At 42.1% G+C, this 14411-nt stretch overlaps 1 protein-coding gene across 1 annotated transcript in view; it reads right to left on the bottom strand.

Annotated features, from left to right (window-relative positions):
• The window catches only part of LOC126266850 (aminopeptidase N-like), a 191788-nt gene that overhangs the window by 7732 nt on the left and 169645 nt on the right, over positions 1–14411 (bottom strand). Inside the window, exons 12-14 of the mRNA XM_049971451.1 lie at positions 14078–14286; positions 11201–11362; positions 9556–9696 (exon numbers count right to left, since the gene is read on the bottom strand). Coding sequence (XP_049827408.1) covers positions 9556–9696; positions 11201–11362; positions 14078–14286 — 512 coding nt within the window. The remainder of the gene's footprint in view (positions 1–9555; positions 9697–11200; positions 11363–14077; positions 14287–14411) is intronic.

The following is a 14411-nucleotide window of genomic DNA, read 5'->3' as shown; positions in this document are numbered from 1 at the left end:
CGTGACGTAGCATTACGCCGTTAGAGTTCCCTTACCCTGTACTGGCAGAGACCTCAAGTCCTACCTGATGGATCCAAACATCTTGACGCCAGGATAATACCACTTTCTGTCCCCAAAACAATTTGAAGAATGAGACCTCCATCTATCACACCCACATGCCCCACAAATACGGATACTGTATGATTCCATCAGCTGGCCAAATGGAAACATGATATATGGTGCCTTTCAGACACTGTCTGGAGCTGATAACGCTGTCTCATATGCGTATGCAGCAACTTCGTGTCCGTCACAATGATGACTCAGCAGCTGACTGTGTTCGCACCCTTCATATGCCTCTCTGGACCTCGTAAGAAGTACACATTGCCAGCTGTTGGCAGTCTCACCTATCACAGAACATTCCAGCTGTAATCGTTTACCTACCCACCGACAGTGTCTGCATGTATGAAGTAGAACTGACAGCAAACCATCTCTTCTGGGTATTTTTTTTCTTTTTTTGTGAGTAGTGTGTATAACCATAGAGTATTAACACTTTGGGATTTTTGTTTCGAGGCAAAGGGATTTAAATGCGGAAACAAATTAAACCCTAAGAGCTTTCCAGCAGAAATTAGAAACGTGTATGCTAGGAATTAGTAGACGGGAAAATAAAATAAACAAATTTGGCAATGGACAGGCAGAAGAAGAAGATATGATTACGATCGTAACGGAAATGAAATTAAGGGCGGTTGGGCAACTATCCATGAGAGTTGATAGTTGGAGGTCCAACGAAGATCTTTCCTAATTCTAAGAAACTAGAAGAGCGGGGCAATATCCTCATACAACGTGGACAGACAATGTAGATTAATCAGGGCCAGCTCGTGCAAAATTTCACCACTGTGCTACAATATTGTGGCCTATAGCCATTTGAGTTATAAACATATTAATTGTAACTAAATTTAATATATTAATTTTACCCATATTAAACGAACAGTTTCAATAACTTTCATCAATCATGGAAGTGTGTGATGTAAAGTATTGTACCCCAGGACGATCCACCGTACGCCAGTAGGTCAGCAGACATTCGGATGCTGGGCAGTCTGCAACTTTGCTCAAAGACAAGTCGGAGTGTTTTGGAATCTCATCCAAATTTCAACATAGGCAATCAACGTACATAGCAACTTTCATTGCAAACTCATTGTTGAAAACCGGAAAACTAAAACATCTAACAAATGTGCTAAAGAACCACAACGTACTCATACCAGGCATTCAAGTAACACGATACACGGGTACAGATACATTCGATTCCGATGGTTTGAGGATATACAAAAGGGAAAGTGGGACCAACAGTAATGAAAAATGTACCACGTCTTGGAACAGCCTTTATAATCAACAAAAAAATCTTGAACTCAATAGTTGACGTTGACTCCCAATCAGAAAGAGTCTCAAGTCTTATATTCAAAAGCACAAACAAAATCTACACAATAATCAATGCACATGCCCCTATATCAAGAGCTCAGATGGAAACCCAGTTATAAGCAAAGAAGGGAAAGCAGAAAGGTGGAAGGAGTATATAGAGGGTCTATACAAGGGCGATGTATTTGAGGACAATATTGTGGAAATGGAAAAGGATGTAGATGAAGACGAAATGGGAGATATGATACTGCGTGAAGAGTTTGACAGAGCACTGCAAGACCTGAGTGGAAACAAGGCCCCGGGAGTAGCTAACATTCCACTAGAACTACTGACAGCCTTGGGAGAGCCAGTTCTGACAAAACTCTACCATCTGGTGAGCAAGATGTATGAGACAGGTGAAATACCCTCAGACTTCAAGAAGAATATAATAATTCCAATCCCACAGAAAGCAGGTGTTGACAGATGTGAAAATTACCGAACTATGAGTTTAATAAGTCACAGCTGCAAAATACTATCGCAAATTCTTTACAGACGAATGGAATAACTTGTAGAAGCAGACCTCGGGGAAGATCAGTTTGGATTCCGTAGAAATGTTGGAACACGTGAGGCAATACTGACCCTACGACTTATCTTAGAAGCTAGATTAAGGAAGGGCAAACCTACATTTCTAGCATTTGTAGACTTAGAGAAAGCTTTTGACAATGTTGACTGGAATACTCTTTTTCAGATTCTGAAGGTGGCAGGGGTAAAATACAGGGAACGAAAGGCTATTTACAATTTGTACAGAAACCAAATGGCAGTTATAAAAGTTCAAGGGCATGAAAGGAAAGCAGTGGTTGGGAAGGGAGTGAGACAGGGTTGTAGCCTCTCCCCGGTGTTATTCAATCTGTATATTGAGCAAGCAGTGAAGGAAACAAAAGAAAATTCGGAGTAGGTATTAAATCCATGGAGAAGAAATAAAAACCTTGAGGTTCTCCGATGGCATTGTAATTCTGTCAGAGACAGCAAAGGACGTGGAAGAGCAGTTGAACGGAATGGATAGCGTCTTGAAACGGGGATATGAGATGAACATCAACAAAAGCAAAACGTGGATAATGGAATGTAGTCGAATAAGTCGGGAGATGCTGAGGGTTTTATATTAGGAAATGAGTAGTAAAGGAGTTTTGCTATTTGGGGAGCAAAAGTAGCTGATGATGGTCGAAGTAAGAAGGATATAAAATGTACACTGGCAATGGGAAGGAAAGCGTTTCTGAAGAAGAGAAATTTGTTAACATCGAGTATTGATTTGGGTGTCAGGAAGTCATTTCTGAAAGTATTTGTATGGAAGTGAAATAATTTGGACAAGAAGAGAATAGAAGCTTTCGAAATGTGGTGCTACGGAAGAATGCTGAAGATTAGATGGGTAGATCTCATAACTAATGAGGAGGTATTGAATAGGATTGGGAAGAAGAGAAGTTTATGGCACAACTTGACTAGAAGAAGGGATCGATTGGTAGGACATGATCTGAGGCATCAAGGGATCACCAATTTAGCATTGGAGGGCAGCGTGAAGGGTAAAAATCGTAGAGGGAGACCAAGAGATGAATACACCAAGCAGATTCAGAAGGATGTAGGTTGCAGTAGGTACTGGGAGATGAGCTGCATCAAACCAGTCTCTGGACTGAAAACCTCAACAACAACATGCCCCTATAAATGAGGATAACAGAAAAAAACAAAGAAAAATTACACAAAATTCCAGATAAAAACATCATCATTCTTCTAGGAAATTTTAATGCACAGATTGGTAAAGAAAAAAGATATAAGAAAATAGTTGGAGACTATCCTGCACACAAGAGAACAAACAGAAATGGTGTGAGGCTAATAGAACTTTGCCAAGCACTCAATTTAGTTCTTAAATCCACAGCTTTCCAGAAATACCACGAAGACAAAAGACATGGATATCCCCCAATCCTAGCCTTGGGGAATTTCAACTTGATGATGTGGAATCAAGAAGATTTCTCGCAAAGAAATCATTAATGTTAAGGTACTCAGGAGTGCAAATTTCAACAAATTTCTACAATTTCTACAATTTCTACAATTAAGTTCAAAGTCATCCAAAACAGGAAACGTAGCATAAAACAAATTAAGGGTCGGATATACAGCATAGAAAAGATATTAAAATCAGATGAATTCACAGCAGCAACAGAAACTATTCAGACGCACAGCTGGGAGGATATCAAGGAAAACCTCATTACTACAGCTGAACGTATAGCACCTAACATAAAAAGCAAAAAACATGCCTGGTGGGCGCTGGAATGTGATGCCCTCGTTGAAACAAGAAAACTGGCATGGCAAAACTGGCAGCCACAGAAAACGGAAGAAAGAAGATTGAATTGTTTTACAGTTAGAAAACTGGTAGCTAAAACTATAAAAAGGATTAAGAAGACACATGAAATCGAAATTCTCTTCCAAATTGATGGATAGTTTTCTAAGAACAACACAAGAAGCTTTTACAGAACTTTCGAACAAAGGTTGTCAAGATACAAATCACCCACCCTCCAATTTCGAGATGTAAATGGGACCATCGCTCACAGTAACACGGAAAATTGCAAAACACTAGCACGCTACTTTGAGATACTCTTGAATTGTGAACCCACCCTTGAAAAATTGGAATCCATCCCAAACAACCGTGAGGAGCCGGATTCAGAACTACCAACGACTGAAGAACTACAGCAGGTCATTTCAGAACATAAAAACAACAATGAGTCCGGAGAAAACCAAATAGTGGCCTAACTATGGAAAAAGGTTGACAAAAATGCAATTACATCCCTTAAGCGTGTTTTCGATAAAATCTCAATAGAAGAAGGGGTCCCTACAGAATGGAAAACAGCTCTCATCCACCCTATACACAAGAAAGGTTTGAAGACAGACCCCAACAATTACAGAGGAATATCGCTGCTGTATATAAAATACAAGATTCTTTCTGAAGTCCTTTTGAACAGGTCAGAGCCGCAATTGGACCCGGAAATCTTGAGGTTTTAGAAAGGGTGGATCATGTTCGGCACAAATACTAAACCTCAAAAACATTATGGCATACCAAAAACCAAGGGCAAAGACATACGTAATCTCCTTCATTGATTTAAAGAAAAAGCGTATGATTCGATTGATAGAGAATCTCTATTATCAGTCCTGGAAGAAATGTGTTTGGATAAGAAAACAACTAATATTACAAAAGCGACCTTTACAAATACATTTTCGAAAGTTAAATTTATGAGCGAATTATCGGAACCCTTTGAAATGAAAACGGGAGTGCGACAGGGGGCTGGACTCTCGCCGTTGCTGTTCAATTGTGCGCTTGAGAAAGTAGTCAGGGAATGGAACACAAATATTAAGAGTGCTATAAGACTGGGTTGCAAAAAGAAGAACCTTAAAGTAAATTGCATTGCTTTTGCAGATGATATGGTCCTGTTTGCTGAAACAATGGAAAAAGCACGGGAGCTAAAGAAAACTAATGAAACAAGCAGCTAAAATTGGTCTTCACATCTCCATTGAAAAATCCAAGATATTGACAAACATCAAGCACTCATGTAAATACATCAAAGTTCAAGAACAGAAGATTGAAATAGTAAAGGAATTCAAATACCTCGGAGAATAGATTAGTTGGAATGCTGGGGAAAGCAAAGCAATGGAATCCATAAAAAATAAACTTGAATTGGCCCTCCAAGTAACAAAAAATAGGTACAACAAAAAATCCCTTTCATGGGGTTCAAAATTACACATTGCAAGACAGTGATTAACCCAGAAGAACTGTAAGAAGCAGAAACACTAAACATGAATTTCAAAGGCCAAATGGAGAAACTTGAGCTGAAGGAAACAAAAATTTTAAGAAAAGTCATAGGGCCAAAATTTCAGGACAACAAGATTATATACATCAAAAATGAAACTCTCTACAACAAAATTGAAAACCTTTCGGTAATATGCGAAAAAGGAGAATAAATTTTTATGATCATCTTCTCAGGATGAATTCCAACAGATTAACTAAACAAATCTTTGAGGAAACCCAACTGGTTTAGAGAAACTGAGAAAGATCTAGTAGAATTAAAGAGTTCAGAAAATTCACTTACTGTTCGAACAGCTAAATTAATTATTAAAGATGAAAACATGCGGTTCCAAGACAAATCTACACAAATGTCCAAACCCTTCATCTCGGAAGAAGAGAGGAAAAGATCAGACAAATGAAGAAATACTGGAAGCTAAGGAAAGAACAACGCACAAAGGAATTATTGATCCAGAGAACCCCAAAGAAGGTGAAACGAAAGAAGAAGAACAGTTTCAATATATTTAAAGTTATAATTAATTGTTTAAGATTGTGAAGAATGAAATAAATTTAATGAGAAAAAAGACAATTATAGGAGCAGGTATCGAACCAAAGCCAATGAATTAGCACTCGATGTGTTTGACCAGTGGGCTACTTGACTCATACATGAATTTCTGCTCGAAAACCCCTGACACCCTACACGTAAATAATTACAGAACTTAAGCGCTACAGGCGTGTTTACTCACCACGTCCTACCAATCCTCTCATTTCTGTGAATGAGTTACTTCCATATTTCGGTGAATAAAAATATTTCGAGTGTTTATCATATAACAGGCGTGCCTCTTTGCGTGCTATCATATACAAAATCCTAGTTTCGATATCTTGAACCGTTTTACAAGTATGACGTTTGTTGTGACCACAGGATTCCCTACGTACAGAAACGGAAATGAGCATGTAACGCACGACCGTCCGCCAGATATACTAACTCGAGGGAGGAATGAGATATCGTTCTGCTCTCAATTTCAAATAAAATTTTGATTACTTGTCTACATTTCATACACAGCAATGTATGTGCTAAAACCCACCGTACCCAAAGTTTACGCAGTGCGTTTTTACATCTGATAACTCTTTAAAATTTCGTGCAGTGCATTACTTAATAACGAAAAGAAATTCAGTACTTCATCGAACGAATGTACAAAAATCAAGTGTGTTTACCCAGTAGTTTTCTTGAAACAGAATGATAACCATTGCGTAGCAGCTGGCAAAACCACGCGTGACCTACCGACGGACTTAAAAATCAATAACTTGAGGAAGAAATGACATATCGTCCTGCTCTCAATTTTAAGTAAAATTTCCATATTCTACCTACATCAGTGTGGCTGAGCGTCATTTCAGCACTTGAAGTTGCTTCCTAGTTACCATGAACAGTGCATTACAAAACATGCTTTTGTCCAATTAATTTACATACCAGCACGCATTCGAAGAGAAATGGCGTAATTTTAGTGTGCATTCTGGCTCGCATTCGAAGAGAAATTACATAATTTTAGTGTGATTTCCGGCTCGCATTTGGAGGGAATGACATAATTTCAGTGGTGATCACACGATCACCAGCTACTACTCTGAATAATTGACGAGTGTAGCCGAACCTGTAAGTACACACTACTACTGCATGTTATTATTGTATAATTTTATGTATTTTGTCAATCACTTAGAGGAAAAATATTGAAATGGATACTAATGCAGAAAATGTGGTCAACTGAAGTGTCCTTTTCATTCAGAAATTTCTTTTCTTCCCATTGTATTTGGATATTTGACGTTTTGCAGATAATGCATATCCATTATATACGGCTTCAATCATTCAATCATAAATCAGTCACTCGATCGATTAAGAGATGTGAGCAACTTATTTCTATGATCAATGAAATTTTGCATCTTTCGATCGGGGAAGGGGGGGGGGGCTTCACAGGTTAGAAGCCGCAAGGCTTTTCTTGTTTGAAATAGCATTCGCCAGTCTGTTTTGTGTACTGTGTTCTGATGTCGAGGAGTCCTGTTCTGTGATCTGACTTAGGGGGATGATTGATTTTGGTGGTTGTCCGTGGCGGTATGGAGATTCTACAATGATGAGAAAAATGGGTGGGATCGTTTGCCACAGTAAAGCTTAGTTATGGGCGGTAGATCATTTCGGCACTGCTTGCTCATGATTACTCCGCGATGAGGAATGTGGTATTTTCTGCATAGTAAAATGGCAACTTGAGGTAGCTCAAACTTGATTAAATGGAAGCTGATTATAGCGATATCTATGATCTTTTCAACTTGTCATGCTGTGGGTTCAAATTTTTCCTCCGCACATAAACTGTGAAAGAGTCGTTGCTTTATTTATAATAGTGTACTTGCAACAGAGTATTCTCGTTATTTATTCTGAAATTGAATTGTATACCTACTGCTTCGTGCCCCTGTAAATCGATTTAATTGTATTTAGTAACGATATATATATATATATATATATATATATATATATATATATATATATATATTAACTACCTACTTCTGGAATTGCTTCTATGCAAAACAAATCATTCTTTGTTAACTGTGCAGAATAGTGCCATGTTGCATGGCTGTAGTCTTGTGATACATCATGGATCCAATTCACTGTTTATGAATCTACCACCATACAGGAATACAAGAGCTGAGTTTCAGTCACAAGAAACTAGTAATACGTGGTTACTCCCCGCATACCATTAGACTGCAGACACGGACAAGGTAGGTCAACGGCTGCCGTTTCGATAGTCGCTGCTTGCTAAGTGTTGTGTAAAGTGATCTCACACGTTACTGTGATGTTAGTCGCAAATGATATTCGCAAATTATGTGTTTACTTTGTTGATTTAATTATTCTTGTCTTTAACTGAGAACCCTCATTCGCACAGCTGGACATATAAGCGTAAAGTGAAAATTTGTTCAGTTTTGGGTAACAATGATCAATCATTGCTTGCTGCTTAATATTCAAATGATAGCTACGCTAAGCCCATTTTCACCTGCGCTACGTTATGTCAGTGTGTGTATGTCATTATTTCTATTGAACATATGGGTGAGATTGCTTTTCTGAATTTTTTTCTGGGTAATAAGACTTGTGGGAGTAGTTCATCGCTATTTCCACACACACACTTGCAGCTGACACAAATAACGTCAGTGGGTTGGAACAGAAAGTCAGAGTTTATCTCTGATGTCAAAACCTCCGTGTCCTGCAATCTCCCTTCCCCACTCTTCCAGACACACACATTTCTCTACACGACCAAACTGATGATTCCATAATGCCACGGAAGGTATCCTTTCAACTGATCACTTCTGCTAGTCTAGGTGTGGCGTAAATTTCTTTTTCCCCCCAGTTCGATCCAGTACCTACTCAGCATACTTCTGTAGCACGACATTTCAAAAGCTTCTGTTGTCTTCTTGTCCCCATTTGATTTTCATCCAAGGCTACACTCGAGACGAATACCTTCTGGAAGGACCGCCTAACTTTTACATTTATGTTCGATATTAACAGGTTTTCTCTTTTTCAGAAACACATTTCCTCCTACTGCAAGTATGCATTGTATATCTTCTTTACTTCAGGCATCGTCACTTATTTTGCTACCAAAATAACAAACCTCGTGTACTACCATTAGTTTCTCATTTCCTAATCCATTTCCTCAACATCGCCTGATTTAATTCGATTACATTTCATTACCCTTGTTTTCTTTTGTTGATATCCATCCGATGAATTCTTTTAAACACACCACTCATCCTGTCCAAGTGCTCTTCCAAGTCCTTTGCTGTCTCAGGCAAAATTACTATGTAATTTCTTCAAACTGACATTTTAAGCCTTTTTTTAAAATTTTATCTTCGTTTGTATTACACTTTTCTGAATCTATATATTGAATAACATTGAGGACAGACTACATCTACCACCTTAAAATACTTTTAGAATTATGATGTGGAATTTAGTATTTATAAACTGATGTGGCACGTTCTATAGTAATTAATATGTAAATAAAACTAACATCAAGTTTCTATCTTTTTCCACATCTTTCAGAACCATCTGACTTTGGGTCTGTTTAGGAAACATTAGCATATATTTTATTTTGTAAATGCTTCTGACATATTCCACATCTTCAAGTATCATATCTAACCTGCCTATTATTTGCTCTAATATGTATTTACTCTAATACCTAATCATATTTCTAATCAGTCTAATATTAAATAATCATAATATCTAATGTAATCTGTCTATTACCTGATCAAAGCCTTATTATAATGTAATATAACATAATATTAAATCTAATACGTAATCTAATGTCGTGCCTGCACGAGATGGGGATTGGTTCAGTACGTACTGTGTGGAGAGGTCGGCCGCACGTGTCTCGATGAAGTCCATGGCGACCTGCAGACCGAATGGCGTGGAGTAGACGCCGGCGTACACCGTAGTCCAGTCCTGGGGCCGCACCAGGCTAGCATTCAGTGCGTTCCTCAGATACCTGCAACAACGCCGCAGCACTTTCGTACGGCATCCCTCGTATAGGAAACAGCTGAAAATCAGCTAAAGCTTTGGATCACTTGAGCACGTATTGGATGTTTCGTTTATACTGCGGGCACATGCCCACAGTACACGAGAGATGTGCACTGGGCGGCTGAAGCAAAGCTTTCAGCACAGATCAGCAGTTTTTACCAACGATATCATCAAAACAGCGGACATAAACGACCCATCCGAGTCCAGTATGTATAATATATGTTAAATAAGCAGGATTACACTTATTCTCACTCATTGGCTTCGACAACTCAATGCCAGACTCTCACCTTCCAACCCGAGCTACACCTCAAGCTATGCTACAGATCAGACGTCACAACAACTGAGATTTTGCATTCACATTCATCAACATCACGAGATCACTACCGTACTGTTACCTTTCAACCTAACCTCGACTTCAGGCTACGCTGCAGTTTAGTACTCGTATATCACTGCTAGCTGATATTCCGGAAAAATAATACTGGAACACGATCTCATGTGCCGTTCACTTTCTGTTTAAGCATGTATGACGTCAGTCACTGTATCATCGTTATTTCGTCGGTCATAGCCTACGCCAGGAACCTATATTCCTCCCCACCTCGGCCCGTCTTCAAAAAGTTGAACGTAAACCGAGAAGCAATTCAAATAAATTGAGCTTATGACATTGTGAAACAATCGTCGGATACCGGCTGCCGAAATGTTGGATATCACAAGACCAGTGGTGTCTTATCAGTAGGCCACGATTCTTTAAAGAACAGATCTCGCGTGTGGAATTTTGTAGGTATCTTCAGTGGTACAGTGAATAGCGTTAGTAGTAGGATAATTTGTGGGCCTTGAGTTTCGCTGCTTCTAGACGTATAAAGTTTAATACTTCCTGCGTTAAAAATCTAACTCGAGATTATTCCTGCTAATGAATAGATTGTGACACCACATCAAACTTACCTAACAACACGTGTCGTGCCAGCAATGAACTACAGAGGTGTGTGTGAGTGGGGGGGGGGGGGGGGGGGGGAGGGGGGGTGCCTACAGTATGGCGGTGTTTCACACGGTTGGCGTGTGGTCGCCTACGAATCATTTGACAGCGTTGCGTAACGCGTACAGTAGAGGAACAGTTTGGAGACGGCGACTGCCTGGACCGGCTCGATAATGTAGCCTGTCGTAAAGCGACGCCTGTGAGGCAAAATTTTGTGTGTGACGAAGTTCTCCAGACGGACTGGTCCGCCCCGACTCACGGCCTGAGCACAGCGGAGCACCTCTGGGTTGAGTTACAGCGCTGACTTCCCTCCAGACCCCAACACCCAACACCTTTCCTGCGAGTACTAATGAATGGGCTCCCATTGCCTCACAGACATCCGTTGAAAGTCTACAGCAAAGTTCATTCCGTCATTTAGGCAGTGGTCGAAAACGTCCGCTAAAATATGTGTGGATAATGCACGAGTAAAGTGGAACGAGGCAATGGAGATGAGTAGACTCACGCGTAGAGCGTGGCGTTGTCCTGAGAGCAGCCGAGCGCGCTCAGCAGCTCCACCTTCTCGGTGGCCACCGCGGTGTCGAGGTAGCGCTGCCACAGCCTGCCCCACAAGTCTCCGTCCTGCGCCCACACGCAGTACGCCGTGCTGCGCAAGTCCGGCTCCACGCTGCAAAAACAGTTACAGTCTCGTTGGCAAATGCAGAGATACTAGCAAATGGTAAGTAACGGGTGGAAAATTGTCAGCTGAATCTCGACATTAATGTAGTGTAAAACTGCATACGTACACGAAAAATTTTCATATCCCTCGAATTCTCCGTCGTCCATTGAAAGCAGGCACAGCAATCGTGTTCTTAGGCGTTTCTGTAGGGAGTGATTTAAGATTGAGTAGCCACGTCTGATGATCAACCAAAGAATTGTAACCATTGTTCGCCGTGGGAAACATTGCCTCCTCGTGTTAAGTTCACTCGATACACTAAGAAAATTATATAATAGCGTCGAATACTGTTGCTGTGATGCGGGCTCCAAATGGGGGGCGTGCAGGGTAGCCATGCGGACTCAGGCGCCTTGTCACGGTCCGCACGGCTTCTCCCATCGGAGGTTCGAGTCGTCCCTCGGGCATCGGTGTGTGTGTCGTCCTTAGCGTAAGTTAGTTTCAGTTAGATTAAGTAGTGCGTAAGCTTAGGGAGCGATGACCTGAGTAGTTAGGTCCCACAACACCTTACCACAAATTACAAAAAAAAAAAATTACAAATGGGGAAATGAACAGACGTAAGCAACTTTCCTATTGAGGTGCTTAACAGAGGAAGAGTCCGAACGAGAAAGAGAGGCCAAAGATGAAAGTGATCCCAAAGTGGTAGAAAATGCGATTACCTTAGAGCCACCTTCAATGAAACAGATCAAAACAGCAATCGAGTAGCTAAAGAATGGAAAGGCCCCAAGTGGATAACAGTACAGAAGGACGTCTAACCACTGGCGCAGAGGCAGGCACACGAGTTATCCACAGTCATTTAATAAAGGTCTGGAACTTGGAAAGCGAGCCACAGGAGTAGACAGAACGGCTTCTCGTCAAATTTCCATAATTGGAGGGGAATCACCTTGCCTACAAGTCGAAGCAAAGTATCTGGGCGAATAATCTTTAACAGATAAACTGCAGATAAGAAAGGAGCAAGCTGATTTTAGTAGAACTGTTCTTGTACGGATCAAATAAACACGCTTATAGTGATTACTGAAGAATCAAATTACTTCATCACTGGTGTTAATATTCTTTTTCAATATTTTGTGAAGGCGTTCGACTCCATTAAAAGAAGTAATACGTGCAACAGTATGCGATACCGGGGAAGAGTGCAGAAGTTATCAGGGAGACTTACAGAAACTAAAAGTCCCGAGCTATCCGTGAGGGTAAAGTTATCGAACACTTCCCAGTTAATTGTGGAGGTCTAGATGGGGTGTATTTTATCCACCGGTATCGTTTTTTGGTGAAGCATTCAGTGACGAGCAAAGTGACGGAGAAAAAGAAGACAGAAATATAACGGGGACTAACTGAACGATCGGAAATCTCCAATTAGTCCAACTCCTCTCGCAGAACTTTGTCGACACGGAAGAAAAGCTTCAGGACCTCCCAACACGAAGCCGAGATACTCGGGCTGCAACTGAATGCCGCGCGAAGACGAAGAGAACGAACGACGAGAATGTCGAATAGGTAAACGAGTTGGCGTACTTGGGGACTACAGCACTGTTGCCGAAGGAGCGGCAGCAGCTAAAACGTCCCCTTAGAACAATTATATACACGACTGTGCTTAAACTGACACACAATAGTTTTTAGCGCAACGCTACGCGCTGTTAGCATCCAGCTGCCGCTGCCGGACACTACAATGACAGACAACAATGCAAACTAAACACAGACTGCGCACAGCACAGCCAGTGATTTTTCATACCGAGCACTAAGCGGCGTCACCAATAAGAAAACCTAAACAGCCTACTTACACAGCTGATGCCGACAGGCCGAGAACCGGAACGGCGGCCGGGGCGTTCACCCGGCTGTGCCCGCTACGGAGGGTGACGCAGATTTCCACGTCAACTCGACAACGAATACGTAGAACAAAGGTGAAAGCAGTGAAACGGAAAATTACCTCGACAAACTGCAAGATTTTGAGAAGTCAGCCGGCCTACAGCGCGACAGCTGCGGCCCTACGCGAAGAGGACATAAGCGCTGCGCCGGACTCGTCACGGCCACCTCGACAGCGGCGTCAACGTCGGCCACGTCCATAGATCATCAGTCACTGGTAAGACTGGTTATTTCCTACGTCGCCCTTTCCTCCCGACACGTCTGTGTAGTTGTCAAATTTAACTGTAATTGTCTTTTTGTAGTACAACTCATTAATACGAGTTGTTCTATTGTACGTCTAGCGAACTGAGTATACCGGATTAGTGAACACGACGTGATGTCTTAGGAAAAGTCTAAAAATGTTGTGACGAGATGTAATATCGGCGACGACCTCCGAATTCGAAACAGAGAAGAACCTGTCGACGTCGAAATATAGAGAAGGCAACGGAGCTGGATGGGACACACCCTGCAAAAAAATCGGGACGATACAGAGGGACACGCTCTCTGATACCGCCCGCAGGGTTAACGAAACGTGCGAGGTAGACTGTTCGCCCGGCTGAAGACTTGTCAGTCGATTCCACTGGGGCAATTCGCGTGTCGACGAGGACGAAATGACTGAGGTAGCACGACACCCAGTCCCCGAGGGAAGGAAATCTCCGACCTAGCCTTCGGCGGCATTCTCACGCGCCGAACACCCGTCTACGGAGGCGGACACGCGCAGGGTCAAAAGGAACCGAGGAGAAGCCTCAGGAGCAGCGGGCGAGAGCTGGGACGCACCTGGCTGCCCCGTCGCCGTCGGTTTGCCCGCCCTCCGGGAAGGCGTCGGCGGCCAGGTCGGCGGCGGCCTGCAGGCACGGCGGGTAGCCGACGCGGCAGGCGTGCCGCAGCACCGAGACGCGCAGCAGGCGCGTCGCGTGCCCGTCGTCCGGCAGCACCTCGAAGCGCAGCGCAGCGTACGGCTGCGCCAGCAGGGCCCGCATGTACGCCTGCAAGCCGAAACCCGATCGATGCCAAATAGCGAATGCACACTTCCCTTAAAACTAATGCAAATATACGAGTTCCGTACCCAGCGTTGCCCAAGGCGACGTAGCAAATTATTGCCTCTCGCAGT

Source organism: Schistocerca gregaria, chromosome 4 (genome assembly GCF_023897955.1).
Source record: "Schistocerca gregaria isolate iqSchGreg1 chromosome 4, iqSchGreg1.2, whole genome shotgun sequence".
NCBI classification, from domain to species: domain Eukaryota; kingdom Metazoa; phylum Arthropoda; class Insecta; order Orthoptera; family Acrididae; genus Schistocerca; species Schistocerca gregaria.
This window is presented reverse-complemented; position numbering and strand designations above follow the sequence as displayed.